This window comes from Phallusia mammillata, chromosome 7, assembly GCF_965637545.1.
Source record: "Phallusia mammillata chromosome 7, kaPhaMamm4.hap1.1, whole genome shotgun sequence".
Taxonomy (NCBI): Eukaryota; Metazoa; Chordata; class Ascidiacea; order Phlebobranchia; family Ascidiidae; genus Phallusia; species Phallusia mammillata.
The window spans coordinates 23,428,692-23,447,195 of NC_137258.1; the positions used below are offsets into that span (position 1 = coordinate 23,428,692).

At 38.5% G+C, this 18,504-nt stretch overlaps 2 protein-coding genes across 3 annotated transcripts in view; one reads left to right on the forward strand and one right to left on the reverse strand.

Annotated features, from left to right (window-relative positions):
* Window positions 1–1,913: 1,913 nt before the first annotated feature.
* Window positions 1,914–5,090, forward strand: LOC145239102 (uncharacterized). The gene is made up of 2 exons (XM_080102384.1): window positions 1,914–2,062; window positions 3,244–5,090. The coding sequence occupies exons 1-2, from the start codon at window positions 2,056–2,058 to the stop codon at window positions 5,088–5,090; spliced, it is 1,854 nt and encodes a 617-aa protein (XP_079958510.1). The 5' UTR covers window positions 1,914–2,055.
* Window positions 5,091–6,190: 1,100 nt separating this feature from the next.
* LOC145202725 (dynein axonemal heavy chain 1-like) overlaps window positions 6,191–18,504 on the reverse strand; it is a 78,167-nt gene continuing 65,853 nt past the window's right edge. For both annotated transcript variants that reach the window (XM_080075767.1, XM_080075766.1), the window contains 14 exons: window positions 18,023–18,138; window positions 17,454–17,606; window positions 16,643–16,807; window positions 16,166–16,387; window positions 15,424–15,555; window positions 14,167–14,337; window positions 13,189–13,368; window positions 12,501–12,677; window positions 11,747–11,917; window positions 10,419–10,549; window positions 9,908–10,052; window positions 9,138–9,344; window positions 7,789–7,964; window positions 6,191–6,555 (listed from right to left, as the gene is read on the reverse strand). In XM_080075767.1, the coding sequence (XP_079931893.1) occupies window positions 6,375–6,555; window positions 7,789–7,964; window positions 9,138–9,344; window positions 9,908–10,052; window positions 10,419–10,549; window positions 11,747–11,917; window positions 12,501–12,677; window positions 13,189–13,368; window positions 14,167–14,337; window positions 15,424–15,555; window positions 16,166–16,387; window positions 16,643–16,807; window positions 17,454–17,606; window positions 18,023–18,138 (2,327 nt within the window). In that variant the 3' untranslated portion in view covers window positions 6,191–6,374. The remainder of the gene's footprint in view (window positions 6,556–7,788; window positions 7,965–9,137; window positions 9,345–9,907; window positions 10,053–10,418; window positions 10,550–11,746; window positions 11,918–12,500; window positions 12,678–13,188; window positions 13,369–14,166; window positions 14,338–15,423; window positions 15,556–16,165; window positions 16,388–16,642; window positions 16,808–17,453; window positions 17,607–18,022; window positions 18,139–18,504) is intronic.

Below are 18,504 nucleotides of genomic sequence, written 5' to 3' on the forward strand. Positions count from 1 at the left end.
ACCCACCGAAAACCGGATTTTTCTTCGATTTTTTGACCCCCCAAAAATCGAAAAAACGGAAAGGCTATAGCCTTAGGGTTTTTTCAAAAATCGGGTCAAAATTTTCGATTTTGAAAACCGGTTTAAACCGGTTTGGAGGTTCGGGAGGAGGCAGAAACCGGTCATAACCGGTTTGAAACTGGAATATTCCCGCGAAAACCCACCGAAAACCGGATTTTTCTTCGATTTTTTGACCCCCAAAAATCGAAAAAACGGAAAGGCTATAGCCTTAGGGTTTTTTCAAAAATCGGGTCAAAATTTTCGATTTTGAAAACCGGTTCAAACCGGTTTGGAGGTTCGGTAGGAGGCAGAAACCGGTCATAACCGGTTTGAAACTGGAATATTCCCGCGAAAACCCACCGAAAACCGGATTTTTCTTCGATTTTTTGACCCCCAAAAATCGAAAAAACGGAAAGGCTATAGCCTTAGGGTTTTTTCAAAAATCGGGTCAAAATTTTCGATTTTGAAAACCTGTTTAAACCGGTCTGGAGGTTCGGGAGGAGGCAGAAACCGGTCATAACCGGGTTGAAACTGGAATATTCCCGCGAAAACCCACCGAAAACCGGATTTTTCTCCGATTTTTTGATCCCCAAATATCGAAAAAACGGAAAGGCTATAGCCTTAGGGTTTTTTCAAAAATCGGGTCAAAATTTTCGATTTTGAAAACCGGTTGAAACCGGTTTGGAGGTTCGGTAGGAGGCAGAAACCGGTCATAACCGGTTTGAAACTGGAATATTCCCGCGAAAACCCACCGAAAACCGGATTTTTCTTCGATTTTTTGACCCCCAAAAATCGAAAAAACGGAAAGGCTATAGCCTTAGGGTTTTTTCAAAAATCGGGTCAAAATTTTCGATTTTGAAAACCGGTTTAAACCGGTTTGGAGGTTCGGTAGGAGGCAGAAACCGGTCATAACCGGTTTGAAACTGGAATATTCCCGCGAAAACCCACCGAAAACCGGATTTTTCTTCGATTTTTTGACCCCCCAAACATCGAAAAAACGGAAAGGCTATAGCCTTAGGTTTTTTTCAAAAATCGGGTGAAAATTTTCGATTTTGAAAACCGGTTCAAACCGGTTTGGAGGTTCGGTAGGAGGCAGAAACCGGTCATAACCGGTTTGAAACTGGAATATTCCCGCGAAAACCCACCGAAAACCGGATTTTTCTTCGATTTTTTGACCCCCAAAAATCGAAAAAACGGAAAGGCTATAGCCTTAGGGTTTTTTCAAAAATCGGGTCAAAATTTTCGATTTTGAAAACCGGTTCAAACCGGTTTGGAGGTTCGGTAGGAGGCAGAAACCGGTCATAACCGGTTTGAAACTGGAATATTCCCGCGAAAACCCACCGAAAACCGGATTTTTCTTCGATTTTTTGACCCCCAAAAATCGAAAAAAACGGAAAGGCTATAGATATTTTTGTTTGAAACTGACTCCGGCTTGTTACTGCCTTGAACCGGTCAACCAAATAATACCCGAAGAAAATGTCGCAGATTTCTAGTCTAGCAACCATTCATTCTTCCCTATTATCAGTTGTTGTTGCCATGGAGCACGTTTGTTGTGTGCCGAAGTTATGGTCACATGACAAGTCTACACATAAAAACATTCTGTGTATTCTATTCAGGTCCATTTAAAGCGAACAAAGGCACACATCAAAGGTGGTCGATTATGTAACGCAAACAATAGTCGCAGAACGTAACCTTGCGCCTTTTAGCATGTGACTGTCTATGACGTAACGGCGGTGATTATGGTAAACTGCTCATCCAGATTGAAGTGGAATGTTTTTAAACATCGTCCAACGACCTTTTTCATTTCACCTGGGCTTTGTTCCAAGCACTTCAGTATAGCAGCTGTTTTCATGATGACCAGGCTAGAATTCGCCCATTTTAACATTCAAGAGGCACTTTACTATTCGCGAGAGGGTTTTGTTATGTAAGTCGTGGTAAACTTTAGAGATATTGACGCACATCAAACGAGGCGTTGCGGACAGTGACAACAACTAATATTGTCTTGCTGGGTATTGCATGAAAGGTAAGTAAGTTATCGCACACTAGCCTAAACCTAATCAATTTCATTAATATTCACTTAAAGGAGTTGTTTTCAACCTGTGGTATGCTTATCCTAGCTTTTCAGGTGGTACGCAAGTAGCTTCCAGTTATACGTAATTCAAGTCAATTCAAAAATTGCATCTCAACTGATCACACTGAAAAAAAAATCTGTATCTGGGACGTTTATTAGGAAGTTATAACCATTTTTGAAACAAGAAATTATGCTAGCCTAGTCGAGTTAAATAGGCCTATCTCTTGGTCTACCCATTCAAACAGGGTTACGGTAGTACGCAGCGATAGAAGAAGTAGTCAGTTTGCACGCAATCCGTATATATGTCTGTTTAAGAGGAAAATCACTGCTTTAGTGGCTAGAAACATAGCTAAAGATCAAGTAATTGTACATTAAAAACTAAACGTGCCATATTTAACTAGTTGCGAAAAAGGTTAAGTGGTTGTGGAGCTTGGCCGAAGTGCTTATTTCCACAATTTACACCATTGTGCTAAACGACGAGCGACCTTTGTCCAACTAAAACAGTTTGTTCAGTCGAGAAATGTTTGCGTTACGGTTGAGCGCTTCACTGATTGTCACGCATGACTAACGGCAGTTGCTAGAGACAATGCGTCACTAACTGCGAGGCGTTTCCAGTTTTTAGTTGGAAAAGTTGCAGTTGATGTAACATGGTCCACAGGTAGTGCGTAAAGTGGTAGAGGCTTGGAGGCTGGCATGTATTAAATGGTTTAGGTCTGAAAGCAACCTAAGTTTGTTGTTGTGCCACGTGCGTGCATTTATGAGGCATTTGTAGTTTGTTTACTATTGGTTTTATTTTTGTTTATTATTGTTTTTGATTTTTTAGGTAGTACTTTAGTATTTTTCAGGGTCTGTGGTTTACATATGCAAGTAAAGTAACTACGTTAGTGAAACCAATGGGAAAACATGTTACATATTACTTACTTATGTATTGTTGTTTAAAAATTCTTATTTCTTATTATAGTAAGGTTATACAACTATATACTTCAGTATGCGTTTCCTTTAGCATTACTAGTTAATTTCAATTTTTGTAAGACTTTATTAAATGTTTGAACATAAAATATGCAGTAAAGCATGTTTTTATGTGTTTATGTGTTCCTGATTACAGTTGTCCTAACTCATTTCCCCTTTTGCAGAAAAAAATAACAAAAGTTTAGTTTTGACTGTAATGAGGATATTTGGGTTTGACTGTTTCGCTCCCAAACTTACCCAAGATGTGAGCCCATTATCCGGAGTTTACTCATGGAAACCACTATCTACAGAAGATAAAAGTCCAACGCATCGCTCGTTTCACACAATATGCCGCAGCGGACAATTTCTTTATCTCTATGGAGGCCGTGGCACAAAGGGAACCCAACATGATCTGTGGAAGTACAACATCAATGATCATGTTTGGCAAGAAGTTAAAACAACTGGTGATAGGCCTCCACCTTTGGAAGGGCACACAGTGGTCGCACACAGAGGAAAGCATTATTATTTTGGTGGAGAAATGAGCTTCGCAAGCGCAGGCGAAGTCCCACTTTGGATATTTGACCCTGTAGCTTGCACTTGGGTGAAGAAGTCTGAGGCCACGCTGTCACCCACTGCGAGGCGTGAACACATTGCAGTGGTATATGAAGATCAAATGTTTATCCACGGAGGATATATTGATCTAAAGGGGCCTAGTAATGACATGTGGGCATATGCGTTTAACTGTGATACTTGGAAACAAATCCAGTTTGATGAATCACTGCCAAATCCAGGTTCCCTATACAAACATGCTGCATGTGTCCATGAGAACTATATGTGGATGTGTGGCGGTCTGGGTGGTATTTCAGATCGCAATGATATGCAAGTTTGGACATGGGATTTTTACACATTTGTATGGTGCCACATACGAACCAAGTCAGCACCATGGCAGCTGTACAACCATGCTCTTTATCTTGTGTCTGACACAGTCTTTGTCTTCGGAGGCAGTCGTGAAGATGGGGACACCTGTTCCAAACTGTGGGAGGTGAGATTGGATGAAAATTCCTGGACTGGTGTTCAGGTATGGCATTCATGTCAGTTCCTTGACAAAGTAAGGCCATCACCTGCTGCGAACCACTGTATCATAGCTCTTCCAGAAGTCGAAAGCCAATTTCCTTCCAAAAAACGCATATTCTCTGATGTGAAAACCTTTACACCACTGTTAATATCTGAAAAAAGAGATCAAGAGACTAAAAAAGTTCCCACAAATGAGATTCCTATTTTACCTGATTTTTCAGAACCACTGATAATACCTAAACCTTCAGCGAAAGAATATTTCAAGATTTCTGAAGACATTACATCAGAGGAAGACTTTATTCTGTCTCCAGAAAATGGTGAAACAGAAATTGAGACTGAAATTGTAAACACAGATGTTTTAACAAAATCCTATGGCAGTCTTTGCATCGACGAAGATTATTTTTGCAACAACCAAGATCGAGATCAATTATTAGGAATAAAAAGTGAAAGAAAAGACTCTCTCTCTCAAATGGGACTTCATAATGCAGCATTTGTAAATCATTCCAATCCTGAGATTTACAACAGCAAACTTGTAGGGACTAATAATGTCAAACATTTTTCCTACAACCTCTCGGAACAAAAGCAGTGGCAACCAGGGAAAGATAAAAATCCTAAATTTCAAAGCACTAGTTTCATTCAAGTAGTGCCATCCGCTGGAAAGACTGTTACGAGATTTTCATCTGACGCCACTGTAATAAATAAAAGCACAAATTCTTGCCAATTTGAAGATTCATTCGTTAAAAATGCTTCTGCATTTGATGACATAGACAAGAACGTCAACCGAGAGCCAGAGAAAAAAATTGAGCAGTATCGAATGACATCGGACCTGCACTTAAGTCGTTTGTTACTCATTGGTGGAAAAATGGCAGATTCAAGCCTAAATATTGACCGTCCTCTTTGTATGTGGCAGTGCCAACTTGGTGTTAGGGCCAGAGCTGGAAAAAATATTGCATTTTAGATCAGTATTTATGCTTTGTTAGTTGGCAGCATCTACATAAACACAAGATATATTGCAATTTAGTAAACCTGTTTACTTGAGATCTTATTTATATAACTGTATGTTATGCAGCATTTAGTGTGTTTTTCATTTGGTCATAACATATTTCATTGCCCAAGCAGAACTATTTAGTTTTAGACTTTCACAACTGCTGCAAATTTCACATTTTGCTACCTATACTAGAAGTGTAATTTATTGTTCCCATATTTACTTGATACAATGTTCCTTCATGGCTTTATGCAATGTCATATCTATTGCTTTTTAGCTATTAACATGCGGACATATATGTAACCAATGCAGTATTAATGATATTTTACTTGTTTTTAACAACAACGGTTTTCGTTACTACACATTCATATTTTATTTCACATGTAGAGAGTTCTTCATTTAAATGCACTGAAATCTTTGTTTCCGTCCAGTTTTGTTGCTGTTTTTTATTTTATACTATCACAAAGTATTTTTGTTGTTTTAACCAAATAACAAATGTTACTCTGGACAAAATGTTATTGTTGCTGTTTTCAACTTTACAAATTGAACAAAGTTTAAGGAGCTCTTGTGTTTTTACAGTATTCTCACTTGTAGAATGGAAGTTCATTAGGATAAAGGGTTGACCATTGGCAGACTTGATCAATTTTTCAGCAGAGCTACTAAATTAGGGGTTAAGGAAATGCGTAATCGCATTTTCAAGCTTCTGGTATGAGGTATTGCACGAATTAATAAAGCCATCCTTTACTGAACGTTGCTAGTGCTAGTGTATGCTAGGAAACTGTTTTTACCCAAGTTTGTTTATGTTTTAGCACCAACGCGCGTTAAGAAACCAATTGAGTTGTTCAGCTCGGTTGACAAACCCACGCAATGCTTGGTTTGTTGTCAAAAGGCCGTAACTGCTGAACTTTTCATTCGTGTTTAGCTGTGTGTATTCCAAAGACGAAAGTAGGAATTCTTTGGCAAGGTTTCAAATAAACTACAAACCCTTGATGTTTTCGAATGATATTGTGTTTTTGTGGTAATATTTGGCACATTTAGGAGCAGATTTTGGGATATCTTTGACAAAACGAGGGTTTAAATATTAAAAACTAAACATATGTTTATTTTTAAGTAGCCAACTCATACTTTTCAAACAAAACCCAACGCAAAAATCGTGTACATGCAACAAAATAAAAAATCGACACACAGTGTATGTGATACAAAAAAAGCATAAACACAAAATACACAAAACACGGTGTCCTCGGTGGAAAACAGCAACTAATAATCGAGTGCGCAAATCATAGCCACACCTCGCTTCACCCAATGCTTTTGCTCTTTGTCAGTTGGTACCTCTACGGCTATAACGTAGTTGGTGGAATGACCAGTTGTAGACAACGTCCCCGCCCTGGTTAATGTCTTGTAGATCGGACATACGTAGATTCCGCTGCTCGGGGTCACTCTGAAAGGTCAGAGTTCAAAGGTTGACTTCGAAACAATAAAGGTTTAAGAAAATATTTAAAATTTTGCGATTGTGCACTGCTAGGAAAATCTCAGCGCACAAGAAAATCTATACTGGGTAGCCTATAAACTGGTGTGTGGTCACAGCGTGCACATCTTATGTTGCTCACAGTGGTCCTCAGTGTACTCAGGGAGCTTGTGTGTATGATCAAACATGTGTACGCGTCGACAATACGATATAATCAGCTGTTGAAACAGCTTAAAGTCTGAAATTTTCAAAAATTCAATCTTTTATAACCAACAATCAATGAATATGAGAAATTTTAGTTGCCACGTTTTGATTTTCGTATTTCCCACTACTGAATTCGCCGCCGGCATATTAAATTAAAGCATATCCACCACACAAGAGCATCATTTAAGCTTATGCCGGATTAATTACGTAGAAGACGGACACGCAATAAGCGCTTCCTTATTGATACTAAAGAATGACTAACAAGTATTGGAACACGAAGCTGACATAAAGCTTCTTAACAATGTGTTGCATTAAACGCATATCTAGTAAAATGAAAGTTATTGCGTTGGAAATACGACTACCTTGCTAATTTTGTTTGTTGTCGCATTTGTTGACAGATTATTGTCGATCGCATAGTTCCTTAATTGATTCCTAAATGCGTTGACAGTGTTGTTTTTCACATTGTTTACATTTTCTGGGCAGATTGATTCGCATTATGTAGTGATGCAATGGTAAAACGAATCAATTATCCAAAAAATTTAAAGAACTTAGCTCAATTAAGTACACATTCTTTGTAAAAAAAAACTTAGTGAGAACATTCGTAATTGAAACTTAAAGCGTAAAGTTGGAATCACCCACTCCGTTGCTTGGCGAATGCAAACTTATGAGCCTTATAGATATGGCTGTAAGTTCAGAAAAAAAGATTTAGTCGTTCATCCTTTAGTTTTAAAGATATATGTATATATTTAGATATATATATATATAAATATCGCTTTTACAGCATCGTCAGTATCTATTGGAAACATTACTGAAAAATGAATAATTTAACTGGACCAAAAAGTGCTAAAAGTGACACATTTGGTTGTCAAACATTTCGGCAAATCCTTGTTCAAGTTATCAATTCAAGTTACACAGTTTAATGTCAAATTATTGTATGGCATTTTGTCTAATAGGCAGCACGCAAATAACATAAACAGCTTCCTAAAAACAAGTTTTTCGAACCTGTTGCCGACCGGTACCAGCCACATTGTCGCCATATCCGTATAAAGTTCCTTCGCTTTTGATTCTCCCAGTAGTTGTGTATCGTAATCCCATCTCGCCCCTTCCAAAAACAAGCCTCTGATGTAACAACCGTCCACCGGACGCGCTTCTATTTCGTCATAATGCTCCTTCAACACCTGTGAACGAATAAATAAGCTCAATATTTTGCAGATATAAAGTTAGCAAAAATGTTGGATTTTTGAATACATTTGGAGAAGTTTGAATATCACAGAAACGCGAACATTATGATTTTCGTTAGGAATTTAACAAATGCTTGTTTAAAAGGGGTGAAGTAAATCGGCAATGTGGTAATGTGAAAGAAAATAGGAGTGATAAAAAAATCACATTTTTCAAGCAGAAAAAAGCACGTCTAAGGTAGCAGTTTGTATTCTATAGTTTGTAGCAAATTTATTTTCGCAAAAATGGTTTGTTTCACAAACACATCCTTACACTTAAGTGACAAAGTTGGCCAAACATGTATTATATTATTGCAAACGTATTTTTAATAGTGAGCTTCGACAGGTGTTCGCTGTTTCGTGTCACGTTCTCCAATGCCCTCATGTTGTAAAACGTGTCCCATAACACAGAAAAACAAAGTGTTGACACATTACAAAACATATTTATGTAAATCCCTTTAGGGTAATAAACTTCCATCAGTCGTTAACAAGTCAACTTTAGAAGTGCTTTGACGCAAAACACACTAACGTACACAAAGTTACGCCCTACATGGAACACATGAACCAGAAAAGAATCTGAATTATTTATGAACAGTTTGCATATTATGCGCACAACAGTCGTGTTTGCCGATAACACGTACATGTTGGGCTGCAGTTTAAAGCCAAACAAAATTATCATTGATTTTTTAGTGGGCGCCGATGGCACGAGATAATTCGATTGTGTTGTCAGTCAGTAGTGACGTAACAATAGATGTCACGTGGTAATTGTGAACACAATCGATTGTCGAACGAAGCCATTGTCATTCGGGTTTGTTGTCATAAACATCGGGAAACAAACTGGAATTTGTTTATCCACAAAAGTTATCTAGTTATGACCTTATCATCACTTATTGTAGCAACTGTAACATGACGTCACACGCCGGGTGTTCTATGACGTAACAACGTACTTCCTTTTTTGTGATGGCACCATATACTTTTGCTTTTTGACTTAAATATGTATTTACATTTTCATGGCGCAATATTGCCATTTTGTGACGTAACAACGTACTCTTATTTTGTGACGCCACATGTGTCCTCTTTAGTGACGTCATAATGCCCCTGTACTTAAACAATCCAATTCACGAGTAAAATCACCTTAAAACCGAAGCTTATGGTGTCGATTGAGATAACCTCCTTCCTCGCGTAATTCTGTAGTGTTCCTGTGAGGAAAGCTTGTGGGAAGAAAAATCCTGAAATCCAGAAGACGACAGGGACACCGTGGTCGATCCAGTGTTGGATAAACTTGATGCGAGCGAGCAAGTCTTCCAACCATGAAGCGAGAGGTTTCAGTGATGGGTAGGCCTGGGTGTAAATTAACGGTTTGTTGGATTCGAGTTGGAAAATAGCTTCAACACAAACTGTACAGCGTAATATGTATCACCTGAAACGTTGTACCTAACGTGGTCAAGATGCACAAACAGTGAATTATTAGTGAATTTTACGAGGTATTAGTGAATTTTACGAGGTATTTTATACTATAAATAACATTGTCAGCATTTTAAATATTTATTTTAATACATTCCCGTCTTGATTTTTAGCTTAGCTATATACAACGCAACTATCAAAATTATACTAAACTCCTTTTAAACATTGCATAAAATGTCATTACTTAGCTGACAAATTCAGCACAAACTTAAATCAGTCTGTATATTTATTATTGCAAAACACTTAAAATTATATTTTGCCCAAAAATATGGCATCGTCAGTCCTAAGCTGATTTAAGTGTGTGCTAAATCTGTCAGCTAAGTAATGCCAATATATGTAACTGGCGTCGTCTGTGGAGCATCCGTGAATCAGGACGATTTCTGCATTAGTACATCGCTATTGCATAAAGTGTTTGTTTGAGCACCTATTTTACAATTTACCTTTCCAGACCATAGTGTAGGAACTTCGTTAATGTATAAACTATTGAACATCATTTCTAACGACTCTGACATGACGACGAGACCCTTGATGGCTTTGAGCAAGTCTTGAGACGATTGGATGATGGCGTTCAACAATCGGTTGTATCTGAAATTTGTGAAAATTGCCGATGGTTTTGTAATGCAGTAACACTTCCAAATTGTAAAACTAGGCATATTTTTGTTGTGACAAAAGTTGATTGTCGAAACGTTATGTTTCATACAAATATGGCTTGTTTATTTCACGTTAAAATTTTTAAAACCGTGAACACCTAACTTTTTGTTACAGTTTGCAACATTTTAGTAACAACTCCTGCTATGTTGTATTGTTGCATAAAAAATGTTTGCTGTTTTTTTTTGCTAGTGTAAACCAAAGAAATACACTTACGTAACATTTGCATTTTTTCCTAAAAATAGATTTCTTTTTCGCATGTTTCTGACCTTGGATAATTTCAAGGTCATTACCACGCCTCACCTGATAACTTCCTGTACTAACACAGTGTTCATAGACTCCTCATACATCACCGGATATTTCTCCATCACTTCATCAAGAGGGAAAGGTTTTGGGACTTCAGAGAGAATTTTCTTGGTGACTTCCTCCACAACCTAAAGCAACGGAGAAAAGGTAACGAATACACCTTATAAGTCGATTCTGTGTACGAAGTCTAAAACTTTGGTAATTTGTTCCTTTGTTTGTTTCATTTTTATCCTCGGTGGGTGGGCAACGCCCTAATGCAGAGGTGTGCAACCTGCGGCCCGCGGGCCAAATGCGGCCCTTTATTAAAGGTTGTGCGGCCCGCAGAGACCCTTGGATTTCAAATGTCCTGGCAAACGAGTATAACTAATATATATTTTTGAGCAAGATTAATGCGCCCGATGCTATCTTTCTGTGACCTGGCAATATGTGGCTAGAATCAAATGCGAATTTAACTGGTAGTTAAGCATATTTGGTAAGCAACAAAGAAAAATCACCTTGTGTAAAACACAGGTGCGGCCCGCGATCTAATTTCGGCAATCGTATTTGGCCCCACAGCAACAAAGGTTGCACACCCCTGCCCTAATGCGTTATGCTCACAATGAGTCCGCCGTCGAGCTACTTATTTTATCCCAAGCCCATTCAATCATTTTTGTTCGAGTTTTTTCGACAAAGGCAGTTGGTGACTTCAATTTAGTTCAACCCATCGGGAACCACTGGGTTGGAGCAATGCCGCTTAAGTGTCTTGCTCAGGGAAACACAAGCAACCGAGATAGGATTAGAACACACAACCAGTGTTTATTTTAAGGTGTTTTGGGGGAAATAATTCGTTTAACTTTAAGCAAATATGGCTATTTTTTGGTATTTAAATGAAACACTTGCGGTCTCTTAAAACTACTTAGCGGTCACCCAAACCAAACCTTAAAAAAAACCTGCCCACAACCTTGTGATCACAAGGCAGTTACGCTAACCTCGCTGTCATCTTGGTGGTAAAAAGGCCAAACAACCTGGGAATTTACTGTGTACGCGTAGTGATCGCGAGGTTGTGGGTTCTTATCCTGCCTCGTTAGCTTGTGTTTACCTGATCAAGAAATTAGCAATAAGATACAACAAGTTAAAGCTAAATGTCTTACTACTGTTGACGTCAAGAGGTTGACGTTAAGCAATATTTATAACCCACCTTACATTATCGGATAGTATTAAGTCATACTATTTCTTTGATAAATGATGTTATAATATCAAAGCAGCGTTTCCAACAATAGCTAAGAAATAATATTTTGTGCGAAAAAAATCCGGATCCACGCCGACAGTTCTCTTCTCCTACCCACCTCTTCACTTGAATGTCCTGCCGCTGAGGATGTTTTGGGTTGTAGATGGATGAGAGCAGTGAGGGTCGAGAAACTCTCGTTTTGTGCGAATGTGATGTTCGCGTTATCGTGCATCCCGAAAATTTCCGGCGTATCGTTGATCGGGAGGGTCCTGATGTACTGGATGTAACCCTGTAGGTGAGGATAAAGTCTTGGGTTAAAATTTTAGTTCTCTGCTAATTCTAATTGTTTTGCGAAGAAATTTAAAAATATTTTTTATCCAAAACTGTATTTTAAGAAGGTGACTTAACCACCCCCCCCCCCCCCCCCCTCCCCCCCAAAAATAGTTGAACATAAAAGTCTAAAACACACCGAAGAGCAAACGTTAATATATCCAACCGCAAAAGTGCTGTACACAAACAAACTCCCTCCGTAATAAATAAAATTTGCGCTTTAAGCGGATGGATTCTCCCCTGTTTCGAACAACCATCATTGAAACAAACTTTTAATGTTTTTGTGTCACATCAGCAAGATACCGGACATAACCAATACGTAAATCCCCACCGCCCCAACACAAAAGCACTTCATACCACACTTTTTGGGGTGACTTAACAATGACGTCATGGTCGGACAAAAACTGCTTTTTTAGTTTTTAAGTCACAAAATGTCGATGATACCAATGAAAGGTAATACACCCCCGTCGCTGCACCTATATCACTTTCGGTTGACGCAACAATGACGTCACGCTTCGATGACGTCATCCCCTGTAACTTACGTTGTTGTCGCAGTCGGTGTCGATCTGTTTGTACATCCCGCTGACAGAATAGCTGTGGTTGATTTTGAGTACACTGAAACTGTAGAAGTCGGACAGAATATTCATCAGGCATCGCCGATCCCAGTCGTCAGTTACACGCCCTCCGTAGTTGATGTGACCCGCTGTATACGTCAGACACTAAGAGGATATACGGGAAAACCATGGTTATTAGGAGCCTGGATAAGGTGTGTTTTGAGTAAATGTTATTCAGTGTTATGACTTCTGTCAGCATTCCCAAATGGCAAAGCGTAGGCTAGAAAAATCTTGAGTCTTTCCGGGACTCGCGGTGAACCCGTCGAAAGTCGAATCACAAGCACCATTGCCTGCCTCGTATGGTGCACATGTCAGCTTCGTTGTAGGGGATCACCAGTTCGAAAAACATTTTCTGCTGTTCATTATCGCCTAATCAAAGCATTACGCAACAACGTTTTTTTTTTAACTGCAAAAGTGATGGTGTTCTATTGTCAGACAACTTGTACATCTGAGTGTAAGTTCGTCTCTTGTAACATAAAACGTCTCACAATTCGCGCACCTATGAAGAATTTATTACAAGATTATTACAATTTATGGCATGCAATTGGCCGAATAGTCTGAGGCGCCTGACCTCCCGGGTTCGAATCTTAAAAATAAATAAAGTAGTGATTTTTACCTTGAATGGGATATCTTCGTATTCATCGAGAAACATTCTCAGCTGCGAGATACAGATGCGCAAATCGCCCGTGGTGAACTCGTAAGGAATGTTGAAGCCGAGAGGACCGAATTTGCGCCTCTCCAGCCCCACCCCGTGGAAGAGACACAATGAGAAGAGAAGGGACTTGAACTCGGCAACCTGTCGATGTAAGCAGGTCGTGTGTAAAGTTTAATTTAAGTCTACTTGTCTTTAGAGCAAACTTATGTTTATAGTTACTTGTTACCAACATAGACTGCAAATAATGCAACAAATCCAAAAAGTCAAGTTTGTGGAGCTTTCTGGCAAATGTAATTTTATTCCGACGTTTCGACGTCCTATACAGGTCGTCTTCATCAGGGTAAATAACACTGAATGCGACTAGCACAGTGCACGATAAACAAAGGAAACAAAGAATGGAACGCAAGCACGTCACAACGCAACGAAAACACCGCGTGATAACGAATTATTGGGCCTCTAATCCAATCAGGTTATTAAGCATTTGGGACGATTTTGGCGGCATAACTAAGTTTCTTTTAAAGTATTTGTCTTTTAATTTAAACCAGTGGTTCCCAACCGGGAAGGAAATCCTCTCAAGGAAAATGTTAAAACTTGAGGGGAGGAATTTGGTTTAATTTTTACATGTGGTTTGTAAATAGGCACTTAAGTTTTGGGAAAATAACCTGTGAAGTTGAAAAAAAAACCCGATTTTAAATGATCTTTGTATGGTGTTACAACTACCATGTGGTATATTAGGGAGGAATTAAAATGTTTTGAATTGCTAAGTGAGGAATTCATCAAAAAAGGTTTGAAAACCACTGGTTAAAACATTACTTTCCATAGAGGGCGGGTGGGATTCGAACCTACATCCTAAACTTTTAAACAGCTCTCAGACGTAAAATGCTAAAATCTTTTATCTTTCTCATAGTTTTATTTGCAACTTTTAATTATATTTCTTACCTTTGAACACGAGTTGAGGAAATCGTCGTTTTGTGCCACGTAAGCTCTCAGCAAATTTGCTTTGATTCCTCTCGGTGGTTCGATTGTCATTTTGCTGCCGTTCTGCAGGATAGCAACGGGGAACTGGTTGCTAGGCATTGACGTCAACCACAGTCTGAAATCTCTGTGAACCTATGAGGGAATAGAAACAAAATTGCAGAATGTATAAACGAAAATTAAGCACAGTTGCCAAATAAATTACAATTCCATTAAAGCAGTGGTTCTCAAAGTATGGGTCGCGACCCAAACATGGGTCGCGCAGGGTCAAAAAATGGGTCGCGCTATGCTGATTCAATGCTGACCAAACGAACTCTTACTGCATTAAGTAAACACAAACGGATTTACTTAATGTAGTAGTAAAGTCACCTCACTCGACCACGTTGTACATTAAACAGAACCAACTGTTACCACATAAAGACGACAATAGGCTTCCAACTTTACTTTACTGCACATGGCGATTGAAACATTTTTACAATTGGGATTCACTTCTATCAATGATCATAGTGCTACAAAGCCACAATGTGTGTTGTGTTATGCAGTGTTGGCGAACGAATCGATCAGGTCTGCAGCCATTTTGACATGGGCAGACTCCTATGCGGCGACGACGTGGCCTCGAAATTGCCGTCCGTCTCGTTAATACATTTTTTGATGTTTGAGGCTTGGGTCGTGAGATGTTCATAAAACTCAGATTTGGGTCGCGGTCAAAAAAGTTTGAGAACCACTGCATTAAAGGAACGATAGAAAGGATAAACAAGTAGACCAATGAGAAACATAAAAGCAGAAAAAATGGGGATTTTTAAAGCAGTCTTTTATATGGACTACTAGTAAAATCAACCATAGTTTTGTTGATTTTATTACTTTAGATCCAAACAACAATTCAGTACTTCATAACCCAACGATTATTTAAGTTGTATGCGTATGTACAGTTTAGAAAACTGTAAATCCCTCTCTCAAATCACAAATCACAATTCGGCAACGCATAAAGCCAATCCACTTTTACATATTAGAAGAGTAGTCTATCTGTGTTCTAGTGTAGAAAAAATATTATTCGCCAATTGTTGTTCCTTGTCTGCTCAAAAGTAGAAGTTTTACAATAATAAATGCTAATTTTAGACACCCAACCAAACTACAGACGTGGTCTAGTTATTTTCTTATTCAATAAACACAGTTAGTGGTGGGATTCGAACCAACGACCTTACGAACACACAACAAACTTACTTTATCCGGGTCGATAGATTCGATCAGCCTCTCGAGGTTAGGCATCCAGCTTGGAGCGAGATGACAGTTTTGGAAGAAAACCCATTTGCCTCTGTCCATAGCGCTACGTATCATCGCCTCAGCACGTGGTCCCTGGTAAAAAAAGTTCAAGATATTAAAGTGGTTTTGCTCGGCTTCAAAAAAACAACAAATTTCGGTTGCATTATAATTAAAGTTTTATTTTATTAAAAATGGTTTCAATTGTAGTGCAAGATAACTTATGAAAAGTTTGGCTTGGTAACAGATAACTTACACTACACGTATAATAGTACAATATTTAGGTAGGTGAAATAGAGTGAAAAGCTACAAAAACACAGAAAAAATGAAATGTCTTCGCGAAAGTATCAAAGTACAACAAAAGAAAAAACTTTTAAATCACTAAAGATTGGGAATAGGCTAAAACGTTAAGAAAGAATATTTTTTTATTATTTTAGCGTCAGTTTGTCGAGTGTCGATTCTAATACTTTATGTACGTTTGGTTCATCATTGTACGTCAGGCCTATTAGGGACTCACACTAATTTAGACCATCACCAAGCATTCCAATATGGCAAGGCGCAGGCTAAAAGAAACTTGAATTTATGTTTATTTTGAATAGTTTATGAATTATTCCACACTTGTTTATTGATTCTATTTGAATAAGGTGCAATATAAGTTAGTTAAACTGAAAACCAATGAAATTTAAAACCGAATTTTCCAGCCTACCTGCCCCTGGCCGAGTGAGATCGCCGAAAGCTTTTTAGAGAATCTCATTTCTTCTGCAAACTTGTAAAGGTCGGCAGCCGGGTCGGTTCCAGCCGACAGGACAAATATAAGTGGTGTTACTGGTGAGGATTCTTTGAACACAGTGGAAAGGTCGCTCGCTTGAGGCTCGATGAAACGCTGGCCCATGTACTTTGCAACGTAATCTTGCATTGCGTTTGTAACCTGCAAAAACGAATGGCTGCATTAAGGCAGGTAGGTTGTGCTAGGCACATATGCATGTAACAAGTGATTTAAAAAATGTGGTTGCTAATGTTTGTTAATAATCTGTTGAAGCAGCAGTTTCAAAAAACGTTTTTGTTTTACTTGTGTTTTCATAAAATAAACTAATCTCAGAAAAGTGAATTTTAGGATCATGTTACGTGAACACATTCCAATACACAACGATTATGACGGCATCGCACGTCATAAAGTACTAACCACGTCAGCGCGGAGACAACGTAGGATGATGATCTTCTGGAAGTCATCTATTTTCTCCTTCCATTGTCCGGGCAACTCCTCTCTGTGAGGTTCAACCGAATCGAAAATTCGCCTGAAACCGTCCGAATCATCCTTGAAGTCACGTGCGAAGGTTGAGAACTTCGGCTACAGAAGTTTGGAAACAGAAGTTTTAAAACAACAAGGTAGTTTTCCACAACAGTGTTTCAAAACTTTTTTTCAGGCCACACTTACATAACTTAAAAAAAGAGTTAAAATGTAACAATTTAAGAAACACTTGGGTGCACAAGACATGAACTTGAAGATTAGCTTTACTAAAAACATTGTGAATAGAAGCTTTAATACAACAAGGTAGTTTTCCACAACCAAGTGTTTCGAAACTCTTTTTACATCACACTTAAATTAAAAAAAAATCGAAATGTAACAATACATAAGACACAAAAAAAATATTATTCAGTTGACATTTTACTTGAGCATTCTGTTGTTGCCAGGCAGACTTATAATATTAACAGTTATTTGTTGACTAGTTACGACACAAACTGTTTCAGCCAAGAGCTTTGCAGCTTTTTTTTGCTTCAAGTGATCCTGTTTTTTTAGGATAAACACAAATTCATCACTAGGATCAGCCCTGAAGCGTCCATGTAGACCAGCGATCATGGCACAGTCATGTACAAATCATAATACGCCAGGCCTATTGAAGGCGTTGTACCGAATCAGTCGGTCACCAAGCATTCCCAAATGCCAAGGCATATAGGATAAAAAATGTAGCAAGAGATATATACAAAAATCTCACCAGAGCAGCCAGCATGAGAATGTCACCCCATGAGCGATCGGAGATCCAATCAGTTGAAGGATTGGGTAGTTTTTCTGGCACGATCGTTCCTCCAGCTAACAACCACCTCCATTCGTCCGGGTCGATCTTGTCTTCGTTCATTTGGATACGAATCTACACAGGGTGAACACGAATACGAGTGAAATAAGTAAAAAAGCAAAATGCACAAACAAAACTATCGCTTTTCAATTTTTTTTAAATATTTGATCCACTGAATTGGTCAAAAATACTGAAAGAGTAGCAGGCAATCGGATTGAGTTTGATTTTTTATTTTTAAAACAGAAAATTCAATTACACCCGATTTAAACGGCATTGTCTGTTTTTGTCTCATTCGAATCGAATCATTTTCATTGATACAAAGTACGAAAGTTTTCAGTTTCAGTGCGTTATTTTTTCAGTACAGTTTTAGTACATTATCACTTCACAATTCCGTTTATTAGGCAACCGGATAATCGAATACCGGTTGACCAAGCAACGCATAATCTAGGGAGCAGTGTACTGGACAGGTAGATATGCAGGTTATAACTTACGCAAAGCAGGAATGCGAACATGAGCTTGTGACGTTCAAACAGGGATCGACAGACGTTGGAATATAAACTGAATGTGTTGTACTCGTTGATATTCACGATTCGCTTCTCAATTGTGTCTGCGAAGAAACAAAGCAAGTGTCAGCTTTGTTTAAAAAATAGCCAAAATCAAGCCCGAAAGTTAGATGCTCTAAGGCGAAAGTAACAACCTGATTCAGGCTGGAATTAAGCCCGAACACATTGTGTAGAACCCTACTACTTTTTATTTCAAAGTCTAATTTGCTATGCAGAAACAGATTGGCTTCCATGTTCATTAGCAATATCCTTATACAGCTGAAACTATCACAGATATATATCCTAATTCACTTTTTGCAGAGCAAAGCACCCACATAAAAATACATAGGTTAATTTTGATCCAAATAATTGGATTTAGGCTTCTGCAATCTTCTGCAAATCTCAAAACGTTTCTGTAATCTTAAGTCTGA